This window comes from Lepidochelys kempii, chromosome 3, assembly GCF_965140285.1.
Source record: "Lepidochelys kempii isolate rLepKem1 chromosome 3, rLepKem1.hap1, whole genome shotgun sequence".
Lineage (NCBI taxonomy): Eukaryota > Metazoa > Chordata > Testudines > Cheloniidae > Lepidochelys > Lepidochelys kempii.
In genome coordinates this window covers 85,198,008-85,221,988 of record NC_136382.1, presented here as the reverse complement: position 1 = coordinate 85,221,988, position 23,981 = coordinate 85,198,008, and the positions used below count along the sequence as shown (strand labels likewise).

Below are 23,981 nucleotides of genomic sequence, written 5' to 3'. Positions count from 1 at the left end.
CACTTCTAAACTTAATCCAGTTTGAATCTGAATGGCCAGTTTGTAAAACAGTCTGGGTCACTCAGAACTAACCAGACACCTCAAAGCACAGATAAGCAACCAGCAACACTTAAGGTGATAGCTGACATCTATTGAGGGACCATTTTTTAAGCTTGTTTCATTATCAGTAATTTGCATGTAGGAGAGCTGCATACTCTGTCAGTACGTACGGAAGAGGATTAAATACCCTATAAAGCACATTATAAATTCATAGATTTTTAGGGCCAGAAGGAACCCTTGCAATAGACTAGTCTGACCTCCAGCATAACACAGGCCATTGGATTTCCCTGCATTACTTCTTGTTTCAAGTTCAATAGCTGTGCTTGAACTAGACCTACTCTTTTAGAAAAAGATCCAATTTTGATTTAAAAGTTTTCAGCAATGGAATATTCACCATGGCCATTGGTAAGTTGTTCCAGTTATTAATTACCTTCTCTGTGGTATTGACGCTACTACGGTGGTTGTCTTTAGCTTGGTTTTTCAGCCAGGCAGGGAAAGAGTGCTTAGTAGTACTCAACAAACAGAAAAGGAAAAGAAAAACTTAAGCCAATTGAAATAGTTAAATGTAGCATTCAGAAAAGCAGCACAAGAGGAAATCCAGGCCTTTCCTTCAAGTTTTATTTCCTTTGAAGCACCTTCCCATCCTTTTTCCTACTCCTGAACCCAGAAAAGTCTTTTATCAGGAGCTTATATCTGAGTTTTTACAGTACTGAATGCCTGACGGACCAACTGACGTCAATGGGCTTTGTGGGAACTCAGAACTTTTGAAAATCAGGCCATTACTTCATAATTGACAAACAACCTTTGGAAACTGGAATGTTGAAGGGAACATTTACAGTAAGGTGTCAGATATCACCAGCACAATAATCTTATTAGACATAGCATGAGCTCTTGGCAACATCACCTATCATTTTAATGGAATTTGTTTCTGTACAACAGGGAGAAGTTGCTACATTTTCAGCTGTCCAGAGGTTCCTACTGATAAGTATTTCATGACTCGGCATGAAGTAAAATATGTTGCCTTCCTCATATATTGGAAACTGGGAAAAGCTAGGAACGAATCTGTGTTTTTTATTCTTCTAACATTTGTTCTTTCCGTCTTAGAAGAGACATGTGAAAGTGAAGGCTGTGAACAGTATTAATGAATGTACAAAGTCAACAAATGTTATATTAAAATGTGTCCCTCTTTTGTGTTAAGTGTATTTGTCTCATTACCCACAGGTTTATGTTCTCCTGAACCATTTTATCCTATTAATGAGCAAGAGAGATTGATAAAGTTAGTGACTCAGAGGACCCAGCCTTAGGGATGAGGGAATAGCTTAATCCCCATGAACATTCAGTCCATGGCCTCTCTGCTGGGACTAAAGAAAAGGGGGCCATGTAGTATCATTTGTGATATGGACACCTGTCCTTCAAAAACTTGACAGAGATCAACAAATGACATCAGAAAGCAGTAAAATGGCAGGAATTTGGATTTAATTTTAGGTGTGTCATGCCATTCTGAGATTTCAGTATTTATTCTTGAAAGTGAGTTTGTAACAACATTCCCAGATTCTACAAAAGCAATTTCTGAATATATTCTGGGATTAAGAGAGCGGAAATAATTGATCATAATATAAACAAGATTAGTTATACTTCTGCCTTCAGAAACTGAGGATGGTCTTCCACATGCAACCACAGTGGTACTAAAGATAATCATAATATACATAAAAAGAAAAGGAGTACTTGTGGCACCTTAGAGACTAACCAATTTATTTGAGCATAAGCTTTCGTGAGCTACAGCTCACTTCATCGGACGCATACTGTGGAAAGTGTAGAAGATCTTTTTATATACACACAAAGCATGAAAAAGTACCTCCTCCCACCCCACTCTCCTGCTGGTAATAGCTTAACTAAAGTGACCACTCTCCTTACAATGTGTATGATAATCAAGGTGGGCCATTTCCAGCACAAATCCAGGGTTTAACAAGAACGTCTTGGGGGGGGGGTAGGAAAAAACAAGGGGAAATAGGTTACCTTGCATAATGACTTAGCCACTCCCAATCTCTATTCAAGCCTAAGTTAATTGTATCAAATTTGCAAATGAATTCCAATTCAACAGTTTCTCGCTGGAGTCTGGATTTGACTTTTTTTGTTGTAATATCACAACTTTCATGTCTGTAATCGCGTGATGCGAGAGATTGAAGTGTTCTCCGACTGGTTTATAAATGTTATAATTCTTGACATCTGATTTGTGTCCATTTATTCTTTTATGTAGAGACTGTCCAGTTTGACCAATGTACATGGCAGAGGGGCATTGCTGGCACATGATGGCATATATCACATTGGTGGATGTGCAGGTGAACGAGCCTCTGATAGTGTGGCTGATGTTATTAGGCCCTGTGGTTGTCCAGCTTTCACCCTGACCACACCACATGATCCATCGTCTACAGTCAAGCTCTGCGATACAACCGCATTTGCTCCAACCCCTCAGACAGAGACAAACACCTGTAAGAATGCTTGATAGAATGCATCTCTAGGCAGCCTGGAGGACCCTCTCCACTGCCCTTTTCTGGGGCATGGTGTGGCAGGGCCATGAGGCCTCCAGCAGGGGGCCTCAGGGCCTAGTCCACCCTGTCACATTAAGGCAGACTAGAAATATGAATTAGTTTTAAAATATGCTCAGAGCACAGGCATCAGTAAAGAAATTCAAGCAGGAAGTCTGGCTTATTCATGTAGTTCGGGACATACAGCTCAGTATCTGAATGCATGAAAAAAGCAGTCTTTTAAAGTTGTCATAAAGCAAGCTTAGTAGTTAAAATTATGTATGGTTACTTTAACAATGACATAAGCTTTAGATCAAGTTTAAATTGTGTTCAATTAAAAACAGAATTTATCATTAAAAAAATCTGCCTCTCATCTAAATACCAAACTGTATTATTGAGTCAGACTGTTACAACGATAGCTTCCTGTTTAATATTTTTAAAATGCAATACAAATATCAAATACTATCTTTTTCTCTGTCAGAAGTAGTGTTTAGAATATCTTTCATATTTGTTTAACAGATGTTTTTTCCACTATGTTAAGCTCATCTTCATTCTCTAGAGAATGAAAGTTTGAAATTGACAAATATTTTTAGTATTAATAGTCATCCCTGCAAACTGTGTTTTTGTAATGTCCCTGAGACTGTCAAAGAGGAGGCAAAATAACTAATATCTCTGTGAATAGTTAATCCAGGCTGTATTCTCATTCTTTGCATGAACATCATTAGCATGAACTTTAAAGCAAGAAAATAATTTGAGACATATTTAGCAGGTATACTTTTCCATTCTATCCAGGGAAATAACATATATTAACTGAATTGAAGTAAAAGGGGAAAAATGATTTTTATTTGGATTAATATACAGTAAAAGCTGTTATCCAGCATGTTGCGGGAATGGGGGTAGGGGGTGCCAGTAAGTCAAAAATTCTGGTTAACGAAGAGGGAGGGAGTTGGGTGTGGGCTCTCGGAGGGAGTTTGGGTGCAGGAGGGGGCTCAGGACACCAGGATGGGGCATGGGAGGGTTTTCATGGTGCAGGATCCAGGCAGCGCTCACCTCGTGCAGCTCCCCACAAGCAGTGACATCTCGTCGCTGCTCCTAAGCAGAGGTACTGCATGCTGCCTTTGCCCGCAAGCACTGCCCCTGTAACTCCCATTGGCCGCAGTTCTGGCCAATGGGAGCTGCAGAACCAGGGCTGGGGCCCCCCGTGGCTGTTCCTCCACCTAGGAGCAGCAGGGACATGTCACCACTTCTAGGGAGTCACACGAAGCCAGGTAAGGGAGCCTGCCAGCCCCGCACCAACCAGACTTTTAATGGCCCCGTCAGTGATGCTGCCTGGTGATACCAGGGTCCCTTTTTGACCAGGCATTCCGGTCAAAAAACAGACATCTGGCAACCCTACTGAAGATCAGAAATGCTAGTTCCAGTTGGTAAAGTGCCGGATAACACAGCTTTTACTGAACTTGGCATTAGCTTAAGTTGAAATGTCAGGTTCTAATAAATCAATAAATTAGTGGTGGTATGTGCTGTGAGGTTTGAATACTGTAATAAAGTGATATAACTATAACACCTTTACATTTTCCTAGTGCCTTTCATGCAGACAGAGCCCAAAGCTCTTTACAGACTATAGTTTAGAATGAAATTTTAAAATATTAATTTCCTCCAGTAATGGTATTGCAAGCTTTTGGATAAAATCAATTGTTATACAAAGTGAATTGACTTGACACCAACATATGAAAGGTCACACTCCACAACGTACTAAATCCTTTGAAAGAACAGGTTCAGTTTGGGAGTTCCTTTCTCTGAAAAAAATATGGATACTTTTATGTTTCTATGGAGAGAAACCCAATTAAAAGAAAAGAATACAGTAAATATGAGCAGCCAGACTCTTTGGTCCAAGTCAACTACTATAGCACAAAGGGAATGGGAAAGACCCAACATGTCCTCAGATAAGCAGTGTCCAGGAGGTATAGAGCCAGTACAGCCAGGTCCAATGCCAGCCTCTCTATACCACCTGGAGTATGGGGCAAATCATAGTGGGAGGGGGCCAGAGAAGCCCTTAAAAACACTGGAGCTGGGGCCAATGTAGATTGGTCCAAGAATGGAATCATAACCATGTCTCTGATGGCTATGCCCCCTCATCCTCAGATTGAGAACAGCTCTTGATACAGGAAAGAATCTGAACCCATCTATCCAGGTTGCACAATTTGGTATGTTACCTCAATGCATTCTCCAAACACATGCGGAGTGATTTAATGTCTTTTGGAAGAAGGATGACACTTTTCTCAGGTGAAATGACTTTACAACTTTATCTGTCCATAAAGATAAATACTACAAGATGGTTAATAGTTAAGTGAAAAAAACACCACCTTAATCTACAGAGAGGGACAGCTAGTAAAACACACTCCCACTCCTCTCCACACTCCACCTATTTCTCCTGCAAAAATATGATTATATGTATATAATAATGATTTCTTACATGGCAAAGTTCTGGCACATCTGAGGATTTGGACCTAATCTAAGGTACTAAAGTAACAGGTGTTTTAGAAATGCTTACAGATTTAGCTGCTTAGCAGCATCCTCCACCCAGCTACACTTACTATGTGTACATCAAGTATACCTCCTTGTTCAGCTGAACAGACTCCTTATGCTGGTCAGGCAGCAGCATTCTTGACAGAGTTAGAGGGAAGTTTGTTCTTGTCTTAGCCACTACTCAGCTGGAAGTTTCTTTTAACATACGCTGTAGCTAGCGTGCAAGTAGCAATCTGAACTTATCCCAATAGTCCGCAGTAGATAGGTTGTATGCAGATAGATTATTATTTGACAATAGAGGTCCACTGACCTCTTTAGATGGAGATACCATGGTGATGAGTATGACTTACATACTCAGACTTGCACAGACAGTTAGTATTTGCTTGTCTTTTATATCTATTCTAAATCAAGAGAGAAACGAGTATAAACACAGTAAAAGATGTAAGAGGACACAACAGCAGTACAAAATTACCATGCCACAAAACATGTAATGGGACATTAACAAGGGGATTTCCAAGGAAAAAAACAAACCCTGCAACCCTCTTCCTGCAAAACAGTTCTATACTGGATAGTTAAAGTTTGAGTGTGCTCTTTTCTTTTCCGAAACTTATAAAAATTATTATTAAAATACCTACATGTTGCAAAGATTGCTGCTGCTGAACAAGGAAGTGGAACAGTTTGTTTAGCTCTACTGCCTAATTTGTGGATAAATGGCAGAAACTATATGTGGGAAAATTCAAATAGAATTTAACAGCAATTAAATAAAGATGTATTGTATCTGTTACCAGCTGGCTTCTTCCAAGTGCCCCCTTGTGGCCTATGGGCACGCTATAGGCAGCTTATCTTAGTTTTCTCTCATGGACTGTTGAAAAACTTCACTTCAGGCTTTTTCAAGGTAAAAAATAAGTCTTCTTGGGGATTAGGTTTGTTAATATAAAATAAACTGAAATTAAACCTCAAAAAACCCCAAGGTCCACTCATAAGTCCACACAACCCAAGTTCTCTCTTCCTCCTTCCAGTCCTTCGCAGCCTCCCTCCTGCTTGGTCAGGGTCTCTCTCAGGCCGCCCTGCCTGGGACAACTCTCCTAGTCTCAGGGTCTTCCCTACAGGAGCCTTTTCATATTCTCTGCAGACTCTGTCACAATTTTCTGAGCTTCCCCCTTAACAGGAGCCACCTGCCGCTTTCTATAGGAAATCACCTGATCCTATCCAGGTGTGCCTCATTCTATAATCAGGGTTGGCTAGTCCCAGCCTCCCCCCCCAGAGGCAAACCACTCTGTTACAATACCTTATTAAACAAAATATTTGTCTATTTAACAAAATTAATGCATTACAAAACAGCAAATTTCCTGTGCAGAAAGACGTAAATTGCAGCTGTAATTATCTATTTTCACTGTATGAACAGACATTACTCATTAAAAATGGAAATGTGATCTTAATTAAAATCTGAATACATGTGTACAGAATAGAGAGGCATAACCTTAGATGGTATATGTATTCTTTGAAATCTATTTACTCTTGCACTTTGCAACACAAAACAGGAGAATGGAAATCCTGGCACCACTGAAGTCAACAACAAAGCTTGCATTGTCTACAGCGAGGCCAGGATTTCATCCTAGTTGTTTTCACAGTGGGTATTTGATTGCTTGTAAAATATTGTTTATGTTGGACAAAAGAGTGCAAAGCACTCTTAGATGTATTTTCTAGAGATAATTCAAACTGACAGTTGCAGTCTAAGTGTTATCTTATCAGAGTTGAAATTTCATTCTTGTCTCTGCTAAACACAAACTCATGCTCTCAAGAATACATGAAGGGCCCAACTGGTAAAATAATTGTTGTTGGAATTTTCAAGAGTTTGTAAACGGCTGTTTGGGGGCTCTGTATGGGGCTACTTGTGTTGACTATGGCACACATCTACTGAGTGTCAAGGTGGGAGCCAGTTAACAGTAGACAATCAAAACAAATTGTATCTGGTAGCAATAGTGAGTTATGGGAAATCCTAATCACTCCCACCCTTATAAACTCCTTTGCTAAAGCACCAGATACAATGGTTTTGCCTACATATATTCCTGACACCTGCTATTCCCTGAGCTAATGGGACCTCAATTTCATATAATTTGCATGATGTAGACAATGAGAGAACACTGTTGTACCCCAGTCCTATCCCCTCCCATAACCCATTGGTTGCATAGGCTCAAGAGGCAGGAGGTAGTGTGCAACAGTGTACATCCCATTTATGGTTAGCTAGCATAGACATACACAATTACTTTAATAAATCAATTTTACTGACTTACAAGAGCAGTTCCTTACTCTGTAAACATTAGAATATGCTTTGCAGTATGCAGCCACATATCTGGAGCTCCAGTCTGCTGGCAGCAGCTAGTTATTGTGGTTGTGGCCACGCTTGCCTGGGATGAGAAGAAGTGTCAGTATTCAGTTTCTCAAAGTTATTAATTTGCTGACCTTTTACCAGTCCAGAGATGGAAAAATTATTGGTATATCCAGTTGACCAAGAGATCTCTCAGTACATCAGACAGAGCCCATCTTGACTGAAGCTGCTATTTTATGGTCTGAAACTGGTCTCTCTAAGTAGAGTGCACATTCATTTCTCAACGTTGTTTACTAAGTCACAATAATTATAATGTCACTATCCTTCAAAGAAATCTGACAGAAATCCACACTGATTAGGTCATTACAACACCTTTGTCTGGTCTCTACAGCTTCCACTATTGCTATCTGCAATAGAACTACATTGGAGGTGGATTATGGCTACGAAGTTTGTTAGTTTAGATTTAACTTTTGAGTTTCATACATGGGCCAAACTGACACCTTTTCCATCTTTGCTACAAACACATATAAACATTTTGCTAAACAAACAATTTCAACAAATGACAGAACTTTTGACTGAAAACAGCTTTTCTCTGTCAAAAGCTAAATGTGGTAGTTAAGTTCTTTTCTTGAAACTACTGTACTACTGTATGTAACAATTAATGCTAAGTTTAAATACTTGATGTTTACTTTCTTATCTCAAATTACTATATATTTAATTGCAGCTGCATTTAGTTTTTCTGATTTTAGACATACTGATATTTTACCAAAGAGAATACATCTTCAGTCACATTTTTATTTTTGCAAAGCACACAATATCTCAAAAATGAAATCATTCAGAAAGATACAGGTTGATAAATAATTGCCATTGTTTTACCACCACAGAATAGCCGAATTTCAACTTCTGTTCTCAACTGATTTGTACCATCGTTCCAGCAATGCTAAACAGTTGAATCCAGTCTGTTTTCACATATATCGGTTTCTAATGTATTCTCTGTACATGAGGATGTCTTCTTTTACCAGTGGCTGCATGATGCCTCTGCCAGCTTGGATGTGAGCATGGAAGATATCAATTGATTTCTTATCTACTTTAGGAGGCTGGACTTCATAAATGTTGTCTTGGGAAAAAGAGGAGATGTGTATTCTGTAAAAGTCAAAACCGAAGAGTCCTTTAGCATTAGGTCTAAAATCAGCAACATTACACATCCATCAATTGCAGTTTAGCACCTCAATTAATTTTGTTTACAATACATATTAAGTGAACAAACTCTGAAAGAGAATGCACTGTAAATCATTTTCATACTGTATCTAAAACTCCAGTAACTAAAACAACCAACCTTAGTAATTATGAGAAGAACTATTACTCACAGATAATATAGTGTATGCTCATTTTCAGCAGCAACATTTAAATATTAATACTGTAATATTAAAACAAAATCCTACTGTTGATCAGTAAAGAGAAGCAAGTTAAACTGTATGCTGTCAAAAGGTGAGATTTTGGGTTTGGATGAAGTAACGGATTAAACAGTGGTTAATATGTTGCCATCAAAAGGTACAGTACAAGCACAACCTACGCATTAACTGTTTTGTGTGAACAGAACTTGATTTACTAGAAGCCACAATTTAAGATCAACTTTAAGGAAAAACTGTCTGATGGAACTATAGGGCATGTCGACACTTCAAGCTGAATTCCTAGCTCAAAGAGACATACCCAGGCTAGCTGTAATCAAGCTAGGAGGCGTGCTGAAAATAGAATGTAGCACTTGCACAGCGGTGCAAGTGGCAGGACAGGCTTGCCACCCTGAGTATGTGGCTGTGGTCTCTGATAAGCATGTATTCAGGACAGCTAGCCTCTCCTGCAGCTCTCATTGCCATGGGTAAACTCTATTTTTAGCTCACTAGTGCGTTTAGAGCTAGTGCAGGTATGTCTCCCCTCAAGCTGGGAATCACACCCCTGAAGTGTATACATACCTTATGAGTTGTCTAGAACATTTGAAAAAATCCTCCTGTAACTGCTAATCAGGAATAAGAAAATATTTCCCAGTGATCAGAAATCTGGCACACAAGTTTCAAGGGGATTGTGCCAATTCTCTAAATCATCAGCTTCATATGTTCTGGCTCACGCCTTCTGGATGCCTGTTAAAAACTGATGGCTGAAATATCATCTTTATAAAGAACTTTAAAAATAAACTCAGGACCATTATTCATTGGAACACATTCTAAATAGGCTTCTGTCAGTTTAGCGGCTGCAGATAAGTTTATATTATTATTAATATATTTATTGTTTATATTGTGGTAGCACCGAGAGGCTGAAAAATAGAGGCTTATAGTTTATTAAAGCATAGCAACATCTTGCTGTCAAAGTTAATTGTTCAGTATGCGTTTTCTTTTAGCAGGTAGCAAATCTGGTACCAGTTTAACAGAGCAACAAAATTTCAATTTTATTACTAGGTGAAAGCCTGTGCTGTCATATGGGTGTAATTCATAAGAAGTGTAAAAAAGCCAAAAATTCTGACAACTAAAAAACTGGACGGTAACAGATCACAAGTCCCAGTGATTACTGAACCTAGTTATATTCTAAACAAAGAGTTCTCAACCATGCCAGTACTGTTTTTCCATTGCTTCACACTGATTCAGCAGAAATTCTAGGTTTCAGAGTGACACACAAACAGAGTGACAATCCTGGAATCTTATACAGACGCAGTAGTGAAGCATGAGCTTGAAAAGGACCAAGCTGTGGTTCTCTGATTCACAGATCAGCTCTATACTTTCTCTACATTGTTTAGAGTAGCACATAAACTGCTTTAAATTATGGCAGTTGGCAGTAGCCCCCAATGGATTGTGACACTGCTGTGCACAGCAGGGCAGCTGGTCTCAATCTGTGAGCCAGTAATAGGGTCAGACCCTTGGCCTTGCTGCCACTGTGGTTGCCTGTGCCTCCATGAGTGCAGGGATCCAACCACTGTCTAGTCAGTGAATCAATACAATACACATGGCTCAAAAATGTATAATTCTACATTCGGCTGCTCATGAAAGAATATGTTGCATTAAAAATAATTCTATTCAGACCAGAGTTCTCAGACTTCTTAAATTAATCTGAAAACCTATTTTGTTCAGTTACCTTAAAACATTAAGGGAACTGTTAACCTTTTACAAGTCCTTAAACAAAGATAGGTATTTTGGGGACCTGATTTTATTTTCTTGAAAAAAAATCAGCTCTAATTTCAGACAGATTCACTTATCTCCAAAATAATTTTTTCTGATTTAGCTTCAAGGTTTTACAGAACTAGCTCATTTTCAAAAGCACTTATTTACTATTCAAATACAGTCTAATGATATGATAGCTCTTAATAGCATTAACAAATTCTGTTTTTTCAACCCTTGTTGCAGACATACAATGCAGAAGACAAAACCCACAACTATTAAAAAATTCAGTGCAATTAATACTCTATATTGAATGTGCCAGTTATTTAAGCACAAAGCTTTTCTGCACCCTTCTATGGGTGATCTTAAGTGTAATCATAGTTCTATTGTCAGTATAAGCATGGCCTAATTTTTGAGACAGTTCCCAAAACATGATATCTATTAAAACTATCTGACACTTTCTCTCTTATTTTAGAACCTTTATTTTATTGTTGGAGGATGACAAATTCTGAACACTCCATAGTGGTGCGAAATTTCTCAAAGGGGCTATGAAGATGGTGCAGTGTGTTTGCATAAACCAATTCAAATCCTTCAAATGCAACAAAAAATATAAATGAAAATGTTTTGGTTTTCAATATGAAAAGTAACATTTTGTATTTTACCTTTGAATTTATGTATTTTCACATTTTGAAATAGTGTGATTTTTACATAACTGAATCCAGTTAATTTAATATTTTGAATACTATATTAATACATGAGCAAAATACTGAACCAATTAATGTTCGTATGACAGTCAACATAAGGAGATTTAGACTAATCTATAGTTCAAAAGCCATGGAAACATAAGGATCAATTTTTTTTTTTATTATAGCTTGATTTCAAATGATTAGTGTGCAAAGTCATTTGATCCCAGACTGGAAGAGGCAAATTTTGGGAACAAATCCCATGACAAAAGCCACCAAATACCAGAGACTTGTTCAAAACTACTTAGTCTCTCCTCTGTAATAACAATCATTTGTTTCTGAAAGGATGAAGAGCAGACAAAACTACCTCTCAGCTGATGTCCCTGCTGAAAGCCTATTAAAATTCAAATTTCACTTTCTCTCTCAACTTCCATAAGGTTGGTCTTCAAGATTGTGTCACAGGAATTAAAATTCATTTTTGGCAACGATTCAGACAAAAAGTCAAAAGACACCACAATATTTCTTCCCTGTTCCAACAGAATGCAACAAACCAGGTGTTGGAAATACTAACAAAAAAGATTTTGCTTGTGGTATTTTGTGAGTGTGTCAAAGTTAAGGAGTTATTACATTAAGGCCCTGATGCTACAAACATTTTTGCACGTGCACAAATTTAAGCACGAGTAGTCCTACTGACTACAAATATAATTCAGTGGGACTGTTTAGTAAAAATTAAGCCTTTGATTTAAAACAACAGACTTAGAGTTAAGGTAACAAGAGGTCTCATTCAAGCTCAAATTTCAAATAGTATATTAACAAGCTGTTTAAGGAAAAGGATGTAAAGAAGCAATCTTATGTTCCTGTCATAAAATATACGACAGCACTTAGCAATATGAAATAGCAAAATAAAAATTAGCTACTACAACTGCACAGATTGAAAAGAATAATGTAGAGGAGACATAGGGCCAAATTCTGCTTTCACTTACATCCCTACACCCCTAGTGAAGTCAACAGGATTGAACTGGTAGACCAGACGGCAGAATTGGACCTAATGTCTCATTCTAAATAATGGAGCTGAAAAGTTCTGAGCATTTTTTTTTTTTGAATGGGAGATTCTCTTCTGAGGGGGATGGAGGCACCCATCTGTCCCCTTGACATGGCATCCCAGAAGGTATGCTGCCTTCCAGGGGCCCATATCTGAGATGTTACGGCAGGATTGTCAAGGATCATCTGGCCCTCTGACTATTACCCCATACTACACATCCATGTGGGCACTAATGATACTGCAAGGTATGACCTTCAGCAGATCAGAAGTGACTACAGGGCTCTGGGAGTAAGGGTGAGGGAGTTGGGAGCACAGGTGGTGTTCTCTTCAGTCCTTCCAGTTAAGGGTAGGGGCCTCGGCAGAGACAGATGCATCCTGAAGGTGAATGCCTGGCTGCAAGGATGGTGTCGCCAGGAGGGCTTCGGCTTCCTTGACCACAGGATGCTGTTCCAGGAAGGACTGCTAAGCAGAGATGGGGTCCACCTATCGAGAAAGGGAAAGAGCATATTTGGCTACCGACTGGCTAACCTAGTGAGGAGGATTTAAAACTAGGTTCGACGGGGGCAGGTGACCAAAGCCCACAGGTAAGGCAAAAACATGGAGACCTGGGAGAAGGTTGGAATCTGGGTGGGAGCATGGGCTGTTATAGAAGAAATAAGGGAGAGACAAGACAGAACTGGGGAGGGGGATGGGGGGAAATCAAATCTTAGATGTCTGTATACTAATGTGAGAAGTATGGGGAATAAGCAGGAAGAACTCGAAATGCTAGTAAATAAACACGACTATGACATAGCTGACATCACAGACACTTGGTGGGATAATACACATGACTGGAATATTGGTATAGAAGGGTACAGCTTGCTCAGGAAGGACAGGCAGGGAAAAAATGGAGGAGGTGTTGCCTTATATATTAAAAATATATACACTTGGACTGAGGTCGAGAGAGAAATAGAGACAGACTTGTTGAAAGTCTCTAGATAAGGATAAAAGAGGTAAAAAAACAAGGGCGATGTCATGGTAGGGGTCTACTACAGACTACCAAACCAGGAAGAAGAGGTGGACAAGGCTTTTTTTAAACAACTAACAATCATCCAAAGCACAGGACTTCGTGGTGATGGGACACTTCAACTATCCAGACATCTGTTGGGAAAATAACACAACAGGGCACAGATTATCCAGCAAGTTCTTGGAATGTATTGGAGACAATTTTTTATTTCAGAAGGTGGAGAAAGTTACTGGGGGGGAGGCTGTTCTAGATATTTTGACAAATAGGGAGGAACTGTTGAGAATTTGAAAGTGGAAGGCAACTTGGGTGAAACTGATCATGAAATGGTAGAGTTTATGATTCTAAGGAATGGTAGGATGGAGAACAGCACAATAAAGACAATGGATTTCAAGACGACTTTGGCAAACTCAGAGTTGGTAGGTAAAATCCCATGGGAAGCAAGTCTAAGGGGAAAAACAATTGAAGACAGTTGGCAGTTTTTCAAAGAGACATTATTAAGGGCACAAAAGCAAACTATCCCACTGCATAGGAAAGATAAGAAATATGGCAAGAGACCACCGTGGCTTATCCAGGAGATCTTCAATGATCTAAAACTCAAAAAAGAGTCCTACAAAAAGTGGAAACTTGGTCAAATTACAAATGATGAATATAAATATACAAACAGCACAAGTATGTAGGGACAAAATTAGACTGTGGAGTTTAAGGAGCCCTGGAGAAGAGGAAAACAGGGCACTGCAGAGATACCCCTGGCCATGGGAGTTCGGGTACTGGCCATGGTATTACATGCACATAAGGAAAAGCTTTAACAGGCTTCCTGATACTTCTATAAGTGTACACCATTTTTAGTACAGAGATCTCACCTGATGGCAAAAATATACATCGATATTGTGCTACGTCTCTACTGCGGCTGAGAGCAAATATACTGTACTGGATGGTAGATACTACAAGTTAACTGTTGCAATCACAGTTTCCTGGTAAATGACCACAAATTTGATTTCATCCCAAACCATACTCGCCCAGCAGTTATTAGTAAAAGTCATGATACATCTCAGCATAAGATGCCTTAGAGGATATTGAGTTCCACATTTATAGGCCATATAGGTTGCACATGTGTAACAGAATTCTAGGTAGACTGCACTGCTTTGATATGGAGTCATTTATAAAGCCAGACCTTTAATTTCATTATTTGTACCAAATAATTTTGCAATAAATGGATCATCAATAAAAAGGAAACCACATAAAAAGCTAGTCTTGAGGAGTCGTAGTGCTTCAGACTATATGGTTCTGAGAGGCTACATTCCCACACAACCATAAATCTTTGTTCAAGTGGGTGAACTAGGTTGTGAGAGGCTGCTCCCATCAAGGTTTCTGCTTGAGTGAGGAGAAGTCAAACCATCACAAGTCAACTCTGAGGTCTTCAGAAATAAAGGACATGAGAAAAAGAAAACCATGAAATTCTTATTTTCTACATTCAGTGATTTGAAATGGGGAAGAGAGAAATAGGGGCATGAGAGCACATCCCGATCCAGATTGATGTTTCTATGGGAAACGGAGTCATCAACTACAGATCCTAGTCTTCTCCATAGCTAAGCCTAGTAATAAGGTCATTACACACATACAAGTTGATATTCTTCAGCAACAATCCAATTTGCCCCTTTAAATCACACCAGATATTAATAGCGGTATGGGACAGCCACAATTAGGTAAGTTTTAAATAAAATTTTCAAGGAAAGCAGCTACTTGGATTAATGATACACGTTCACACACATTGTAAATTTCAGTTGGTTTTACTATGACTCTCCCCTCATTGATCATTCAATTCTTTTCAGTCATCTTTGTTTAGTATGTCCTCACATTAGGGTACATTTAAAATTTCCTACGCTATACACAGTTTTTATCCACTGTATGCTTTTATTATTGGATATTGCTATTTCTTTGTTTAGTGCTTTGTTGGTATCTTAGCAACAGTGCACTGCATTCAAATACAGGGAAGGGTCTATCTTTCTTTATTGCCTAAAACAACTACCGTATGTGTGCTGTTTTAATATAAAATTATAATTGCTTATGCTTTATTGTTTAATTACTGAAGACCCATCTCTTCTAACCACCTTTTAGTTAGGAACGCTAAATTGCAAAGTTATTCTGATAATTCCAGTAAACTTGGCACTGTTTCTGTTGGGATTTATCTTTCATATATTGTGATTGTTATTCAAATTTCCAGGGAAAATGAAGAAAAGAATGAAGAGATCACAATGTTAAAATCTTCCCACTATCAGTTTTTAAATGGGAGAAATCTTTACAGGAGTTATAAAGTCTCATACCAAAAATATCAGGGATATGTAAATTCAGAGAAACTGTCTCTTATGGGAAGAGCTCACACCAGTAAATCTTAAATTGCCTAATCTTAAGAGTGTCTAGGTAACCAGAAATCCAGCCCTAAATTTTATATTGTAATTCAGTTGTATTTACTGTAATTACTTCAGCTAAGGTAGCAATCAAACCCTAACATCTACTGCAGGAGTTGTATGGCTATAGTAGGAGTTACAACTTTGAAAGAAGATAAAAGGAACTAAAAGGAAAGCAATATAAATCATTATGATTTGCTGGAAACCATGGCTAGTTATTCTTGAAAACACAACTACCATATCACTGTAGTTAGTATTTACTTGCTGTTCATGTTGACTACTGAATTAATTTGAATACATTTGAATTAATAAGTTATGAACTGCCAGATTCTAAATCTGGAATGTTAAAGAGTCTTAAGAGTTATGTTTCCTTGTTAATTAATATAAATTGTATTTTAACAGTTTTCCAAAAACAAGAAGATTATATTCATGAACTTATCTTATATTCTACTTCTATTCAGTGCAAATTTGTTATTTCATATATGTGAGAACCACCAACCTAATTTAAGTATTGAAAACTTTGTCCCAATAAACTCAAGATGACAGAAGCTGGAATCATAGAACATTATTTCACAGCAGTACAGTGTTCTAAAATGTGTGCCTAAAACTGCACATAACTCATTTATGTAATGCAGAATGTTGCAATTTTAGTGATTAGGAGTGAAGTCTTATGAAATAAATCTTATAATTAATAAAAGATTTTGGTGCAAGTCTGATATGTTTTAAACTCAGTGGCACTTCAGGGACATTTTCAGATACAGTAGAAAGTGAGTTTTGAAGCAGTGATAAGAAATAGTTGACAACAATTATGTCCTGTGAATGACAGAAATTTAAGATCCCAGGCTCAGCAGGAATATTTCAACACTTGCAAGAGGCATGGGAAAACAGGCAAAATAATGTCTCATACCAGCCTTTTTTTGAAATATTTTACATCTTACACCAACTTCCAGAAGTGATCTGATACAGAAGGATCCATCTCTGCTACACTGTTTTAGCTTACTTTACAGCAAACAGCATGAATATATTAATGTATATAATTCTGTGAAAATTCAGCCATAAAATGATTTTAATACCATTTTTCTGAAAATAGTTGTTTTCACATTTACCAGTGTGATGTCTTTCTAGACTCTTACCAAAGTCGAAGGTACACATTTTCAGAAATGGGTATCTAAGGCATTTAAATTCATATTTGGGTGCCCAAATAAACAGCTTAATTTTCACACCATCCACAACTCCTACTGACTTATTGACTTCAGGCAATCTAGTTTGAAAATCTGAACCTATACGACCATAAAGGGAAAGGGGAAATACTGTAACTACACTAAATTAATTCACCCAATGTTACTAGCTTAAACCAGAAGGAGTCAGGTACACTAATATGTTTGCTTTCTTATACATACCTACTCTAAGTAAAATAATAATTAACTAAAAAAGCAAACTGAACAAATTTGATGCCTCATTTATTAATTGATTTGTTTCTAAAGAACTGACATTTCTCAAACTCTAATGAGTCAGCAGCCATTTCTCTTAGACATGATGCAGTTTAGATAGCAAAATGTGTTTCATTTTGAGCACTGAGCAATCTAAATCTCATTTTTTCACCTAGCTACATCAATATGCTAAAAATATACTTAAAAAACTACATGTTTGTACATGCCAATGTTGATTAATAATCCCATGTTATAATCCAAATGTTTGTACTGTATTTGTTTTAGCCAATCATTTAATTGAAACCCTTTGCTCATTTTACTAACACACTATATGAAGAACTACTCTACTGAATACGCCAAGTATTTTGCAAAAACTCTTAACTGAGAGCATGTTATTCACCACTTCACTGATGGATATGTCCCATCACAGCAACTGAAATTGGCAGAATCGTAATCGTTGAAGACTGAGGGAAGAGTACTTTGGACATGGGAATGTTACTGAGCAGTAATCCTGTTTGTTTCAATTGTCTTGTCTCCACAGCACTCAGCAACAGTCTTTGCACAGTGTTATGGCTTCATCAAGGAGGACACTTTCTCTGGGAAACCTACAATTAAATATGGTCTCAACATCCAAACCATTAGGCCAGATGTTCAAGGATTGAGAAGCTTGACTAGGCCTTGCGATAGAAGTAAAATCTGAAGGGCAGTTTTTAAGAAGGAGTAAGCGGTGATACATTATTGTTCAGACAACTAGAAGAAAGGGAGTCACAAGGAAGCCACCATGATTGCTTCCATACTGCCTGATTTTCCTCTAAACTCTGCAGATCAGCAAAACAGGGAAAAAACCAACAAGATCCCCCTCGTGCTCTGCTCCAATCCTAAGCAAATGCATCCAACCTTCAAGCTTTAGGATTAAAGGTCCTAGCAGAAGTCGGGAGACCAGTAACTAACTGCTGGAGACTTCTGCTGTTGGTTCACTTCTCAAGTCCTCCATGGAGTTCTCCTTGCCTAGAGATAGACCACTTTATGCAAAGTGAGGTTCAACCCAGGGTCAAGGGAATAGGGAGGACAGGAGCTGCATATTCCATTCTGCTAGATGATATATGCTACTACAAACTGGTTGTTGCATTACAGTAGCATGGGCTGGAAGAGCAGCAGTTCCCAGGACTGCAGGACCAGAATAATCACTTGAAACTCCAACATACTGATGTCATGGCTGTAAGAAAGCAGAGTCTATGTTTTAGAACTGAAAGATGTTCAAGCAATGAGCATTTTACAAACCAAATAAAAATCAGGGAGAAGCGTCTCACCACAGTAATCATAGGAGAGGAATGTCATCCTAAGAAAGACTGTTAATAGACTGAGGGATGAAAAAGAAGACCGGATAGAGAAAAAGATTTCCACCGCTGAAGAAGAAATCCCTGAGACAAGGATGGAAGTGAGCTGACAGCACAAGTTCATGCAGAGCACAGACAGACCCAAAATTGAAAGATCAACCAGACTGGAATCAGAGGAGAACAATGGGGAGAATTCCTGGCCAGTGAGGAGGGGAGAGTCTTGTGTTTCTCTTTTGAAAGGGAGGCCCCACACTATTAGATATTTGTGATCAATAACTATTGAATGATCCTATCCAGAGACCGGAAACAAAAGGCCCAGATCAGCAGATGGATGGAGATTATAAAGGTATGTAAATACTTTAAGTGCAGAGACAAGAAAAGGCAGGATGGCCTGAAGAACAGACCTAGGAATTTCCATCCAAAATTTTGATGGTCAGATGCTAAAGCTGAGAGGTCAGAGGTTCACAGTGAGATGGGCCGAGCTGTAATTGTTTTATTATTTTGTGACTGTGATTTAGACTTTTTATACTAATAAAACATTAAAATCTAAATCAAGAGAATACCGTAATACACAATGTAGAAATAACCAGATTCATTACAGTATTTAACAGCGATTTGTTCAAACCAAATTTTTCAACAAACATGTAATTTAATGCATTGCTAACATTTTAAGATTGAAACCAGAATACTGCATGTGGACAATAAATTTTATTAATATAATGTTTAAATCTCAAATATGGTCACATTGCCAAAACAAATTTGAAAGTGCCCGATAAAAAATAAGATTGCAAAGCATTTTCATAGTAATCATTGTAATAAAAAGTGACTGAACAGTTCCCTGGCTAAAACAGGGATCATCTGAATGAGAATTTTTTAGAAAAAGGCCTCTTTGAAATCATGAAAGAAAACTGTAGGTACACACTCACAGTAATCCCACCACAAGCATTTTGTGCTTTGTTCCTGTGAAACTGTCTGCTACATTCTTCTGTAAATATGTGGTATACAAATGGATAAACCCACTGTACTGCAATATAGACAAACTGAGAACTATTATTTGTATTACAATTACACCTGGAGGTCCTAAACAGGCTGAGGCCCTATTGAGCCAGCTTTCATTGCATCAGAATACTTTTCAGAGGTGTTTGTTTTGTTTTTTGTTTTTTTAACAAAAAAACAAACGGAAGGCTCCTGGGCTCTGCACATTGTTGGTTCAATTAATCTAGGATATTGTATTTTATACATACAACATTCTATAGAAATAGAGGTACACGTGTCCGACTCTTTGCATAAATGTATGGTGTAAGATTTGATGTGCCATGTCATTTCTTATTTAGAAGTTAATGAAGACAGTCACAAATATGGGGGACCCAATTTTCAAATGGAGACCCTCAGTATTTAAATACCACAACAATTGACACCTTGATATCTAAAACTAACATGGACACACAGAACCATTGAGATGACCATTCAGTGCTGGACTAGGATGTCCTGACAAGGAGCCTGCAGTTGAAAATTGAACCCTAAAATTATTTTTGTAAATTTTTTTCTATATAACTAAGTTTTTAGTATCTGCCTTTTTAAATTAAATAATTAATATTTATTAGGATCCAGATCCTCTACTGATGAAGGAACACGAGAGTGTTTTCTACACACATTTAAATACCAAGACTCAAAATTTAATATTTATTGTTTACTCCCACATCAGAATGCCGAAGGTTCCACAGCACAAATATTTGATCAAAGTAAGATATTATTCTACAGAGTAATTCAACCTATATATCCAGGCAAAAACCTGGAGCATTTAGAATTCATCTGACATCATGGGAACACTGATTTACACTGTGATTCACGTATAAACAAACTGAGTTGCATTTAATGTTACTGAACACTGTTTTAAAGAGAAAATCTTGCTCTCTCTTTGTTGAGAACATGTTATAGTTTGTGATTACATTTTTAAAATTTAAAACTGAACATTAACTACTAGCGGGTCACATGCTTCATTGCTCATGTAAGCTTAGTGCTGAGATATCCAGTGTCTTAAGTGCAAATGGGTGGAAGGACCATCTGAGAAGGTTTCAGAGGGGCAGAATTTAAGGGCTTGTCTAGATAGAGAGTTAGTGCACAGCACGCTGGGGTGTAAATCCACAGCCTACTAGCATGCCGCACACTAACCAGCTGCATGGACTCTGCAGCTGCATAATAAAAATTCCCGAGTGTGCCTTGACCTGCTCTGGGAGTAGGGCACTTTCAGTGCACAGTAGCAGGGTTCACATGGCCACTTAGTGCACAGCATGCTAAAGTGCTGTAGATTTAGATCCCAGCTTGCTGTGCACTAACTCTCCACCTAGACAAGCCCTTATCTTGGCTGCCTCCAGAAACTGAGAAGATAGCTGTCGAAGCTGGGATTGGAAGAGTAGTGATAGTATACATTCCCCATTAGAACAGAATAGGTAAAGTCTCTCCCAGCTAGCAAACTTTATAAAAACAACAGACATTTGCCAAGAGCCCATTGAAAGGGGCCTCTCCTAGTCATCTGTAAAGAAATCAGGCATGGACAAGAAAGCTCCAGGGAGATTTGCATAGGAGTAAAATTGATGATGTGAAAATGTCCTGACGGAAAAAACATGCACACTTCATACCTTTTGTAGGCACAGCTCATTGCACACGCTAGGGGCTTCATACGTCCCTCCATTCTCCATCTACAGGCTCCCTGTGTGCCACCCTCCCATCCTCCTCTATTTCAGGGACTCCCTGCAATTCCCAGCCCCATGCCAGCAGCTCTGTGTGTCTGCCTGGGAGATAGGTCATCCAGGGCGTTAACATTTTAAACTGAGATTACAGGGTGGGGGTTATACTGGAAGGTGTTAATGGCTGCCATGAACCAGTTCTTTGATCAACAGACAATTAGAGAAGCGGTTGCAGGTGCTGAGTCTGTTCACCTGTTGCAAGTGGCTCACCCATTCCCTCTTCTGGGTTTTCAATTTTCATCAATATCAATATGGTTCTGCCCAATGGCACACCTAGAACAATCCCTGAATGTTAGAATGGATTGGATGCAGTGTTTGAAAGTTACTGTGTCACATACAAACAGAGAATTATCATCAAACTGAACGTAGAACCTTGCTTCAGTCAGCCAACCAGCAAATTTGCAGCTTCTGATAAGACCGTATTTTGCTTTTCTCAACTTTTAAACAAATATCCTGTGTGCTCACTAAGAGCGAACTTCTTTGCAAACGCCTGCCTTTACACTTCATAGTAATACACTATACACGTTAATGACATTGAGATACCACTTTTAGGCAAGAGTCTTCACTATAAAACTTGTACATAGCAGAATAGTTTAGATATGATTTTATAGAATCATAGAATATCAGGGTTGGAAGGGACCTCAGGAGGTCATCTAGTCCAACCCCCTGCTCAAAGCAGGACCAATCCCCAATTAAATCATCCCAGCCAGGGCTTTGTCAAGCCTGACCTTAAAAACTTCTAAGGAAGGAGATTCTACCACCTCCCTAGGTAACGCATTCCAGTGTTTCACCACCCTCCTAATGAAAAATTTTTTCCTAATATCCAACCTAAACCTCCCCCACTGCAACTTGAGACCATTACTCCTTGTCCTGTCCTCTTCTACCACTAAGAATAGTCTAGAACCATCTTCTCTGGAACCACCTCTCAGGTAGTTGAAAGCAGCTATCAAATCCCCCCTCATTCTTCTCTTCTGCAGACTAAACAATCCCAGCTCCCTCAGCCTCTCCTCATAAGTCACGTGTTCCAGACCCCTAATCATTTTTGTTGCCCTTCGCTGGACTCTCTCCAATTTATCCACATCCTTCTTGTAGTGTGGGGCCCAAAACTGGACACAGTACTCCAGATGAGGCCTCACCAATGCCGAATAGAGGGGGACGATCATGTCCCTCGATTTGCTCGCTATGCCCCTACTTATACATCCCAAAATGCCATTGGCCTTCTTGGCAACAAGGGCACATTGCTGACTCATATCCAGCTTCTCGTACACTCTCACCCCAGGTCCTTTTCCGCAGAACTGCTGCCTAGCCATTCGGTCCCTAGTCTGTAGCTGTGCATTGGGTTCTTCCGTCCTAAGTGCAGGACCCTGCACTTATCCTTATTGAACCTCATCAGATTTCTTTTGGCTCAATCCTGCAATTTGTCTAGGTCCCTCTGTATCCTATCCCTGCCCTCCAGCGTATCTACCACTCCTCCTAGTTTAGTATCATCCGCAAATCTGCTGAGTGCAATCCACACCATCCTCCAGATCATTTATGAAGATATTGAACAAAACGGGACCCAGGACCGACCCCTGGGGCACTCCACTTGACACCAGCTGCCAACTAGACATGGAGCCATTGATCACTACCCGTTGAGCCCGACAATCTAGCCAACTTTCTACCCACCTTATAGTGCATTCATCCAGCCCATACTTCTTTAACTTGCTGACAAGAATACTGTGGGAGACCGTGTCAAAAGCTTTGCTGAAGTCAAGAAACAATACATCCACTGCTTTCCCTTCATCCACAGAACCAGAAATCTCATCATAGAAGGCGATTAGATTAGTCAAGCATGACCTTCCCTTGGTGAATCCATGCTGACTGTTCCTGATCACTTTCCTCTCATGTAAGTGCTTCAGGATTGATTCCTTGAGGACCTGCTCCATGATTTTTCCGGGGACTGAGGTGAGGCTGACTGGCCTGTAGTTCCCAGGATCCTCCTTCTTCCCTTTTTTAAAGATTGGCACTACATCAGCCTTTTTCCAGTCATCTGGGACTTCCCCCGTTCGCCACGAGGATACAAATCAGAAATTACAACTAAATGCTTTATATATCCCACCCCCCCATCAGCTTTGGACATTTACAGAACATTAAAATTGGGTTAATGGCCTGAGACAAATCTACAAAAGCAAAGAAATTCACAGCTGAGTGCTGGACAGGCCCCAATACAAGTTAAACATCCTGGGAAGCCTGAGTTATAGCTGCCTACTGGGCCACAACATTGGCTATGGCCCTACCCCTGACGTGCTCCCCGTCCCCAGCTCCGATGCGACTTGAGAGGGGGTCCTCGGAGGGCAGCCTTATGTGTGTTCTGCAGTGCATGTGCCAGGGGAATAATCCCTCACCATATACAGGCCTTATAGACCCCCTTTATGCTGCTCTGGCCCTTTTATCCAGTGTATATGACATGAAGCAGATGTGAGGCCTTCACCCCTAATATTTTAAAGTGAACTATAAAGAATACAAATGCATTTGTTTTCTTTGATTCTTTGTGCTATAAAAAGAAGTTCAAATGATGCTTAAACATTTTTTTGATTGATTGTTTTTCGATAAAAAACATAGGCCTCTACTTCCTGGTTTTTGCTCAAGAATTCTTTAAGGAGTGGGGGATGTTGACATTACATGAGGGGCTGACGGCATAGTTTTTGTACCACTTCAACTATAAAAGTTTAGACCCAATAAAGTTAAAGTTGGTCTTGTGGGTGGATGCAGTTATACCAATATAAAGGG

General features: G+C 39.0%; 1 protein-coding gene across 9 annotated transcripts in view; it reads right to left on the bottom strand.

Moving 5' to 3' along the window:
* Positions 1–5,697: 5,697 nt before the first annotated feature.
* The window catches only part of FIG4 (FIG4 phosphoinositide 5-phosphatase), a 158,545-nt gene continuing 140,261 nt past the window's right edge, over positions 5,698–23,981 (bottom strand). For all 9 annotated transcript variants that reach the window (XM_073336996.2, XM_073336993.2, XM_073336999.2 and 6 more), the window contains one exon: positions 5,698–8,562. In XM_073336996.2, coding sequence (XP_073193097.1) covers positions 8,385–8,562 — 178 coding nt within the window. In that variant the 3' untranslated portion in view covers positions 5,698–8,384. The remainder of the gene's footprint in view (positions 8,563–23,981) is intronic.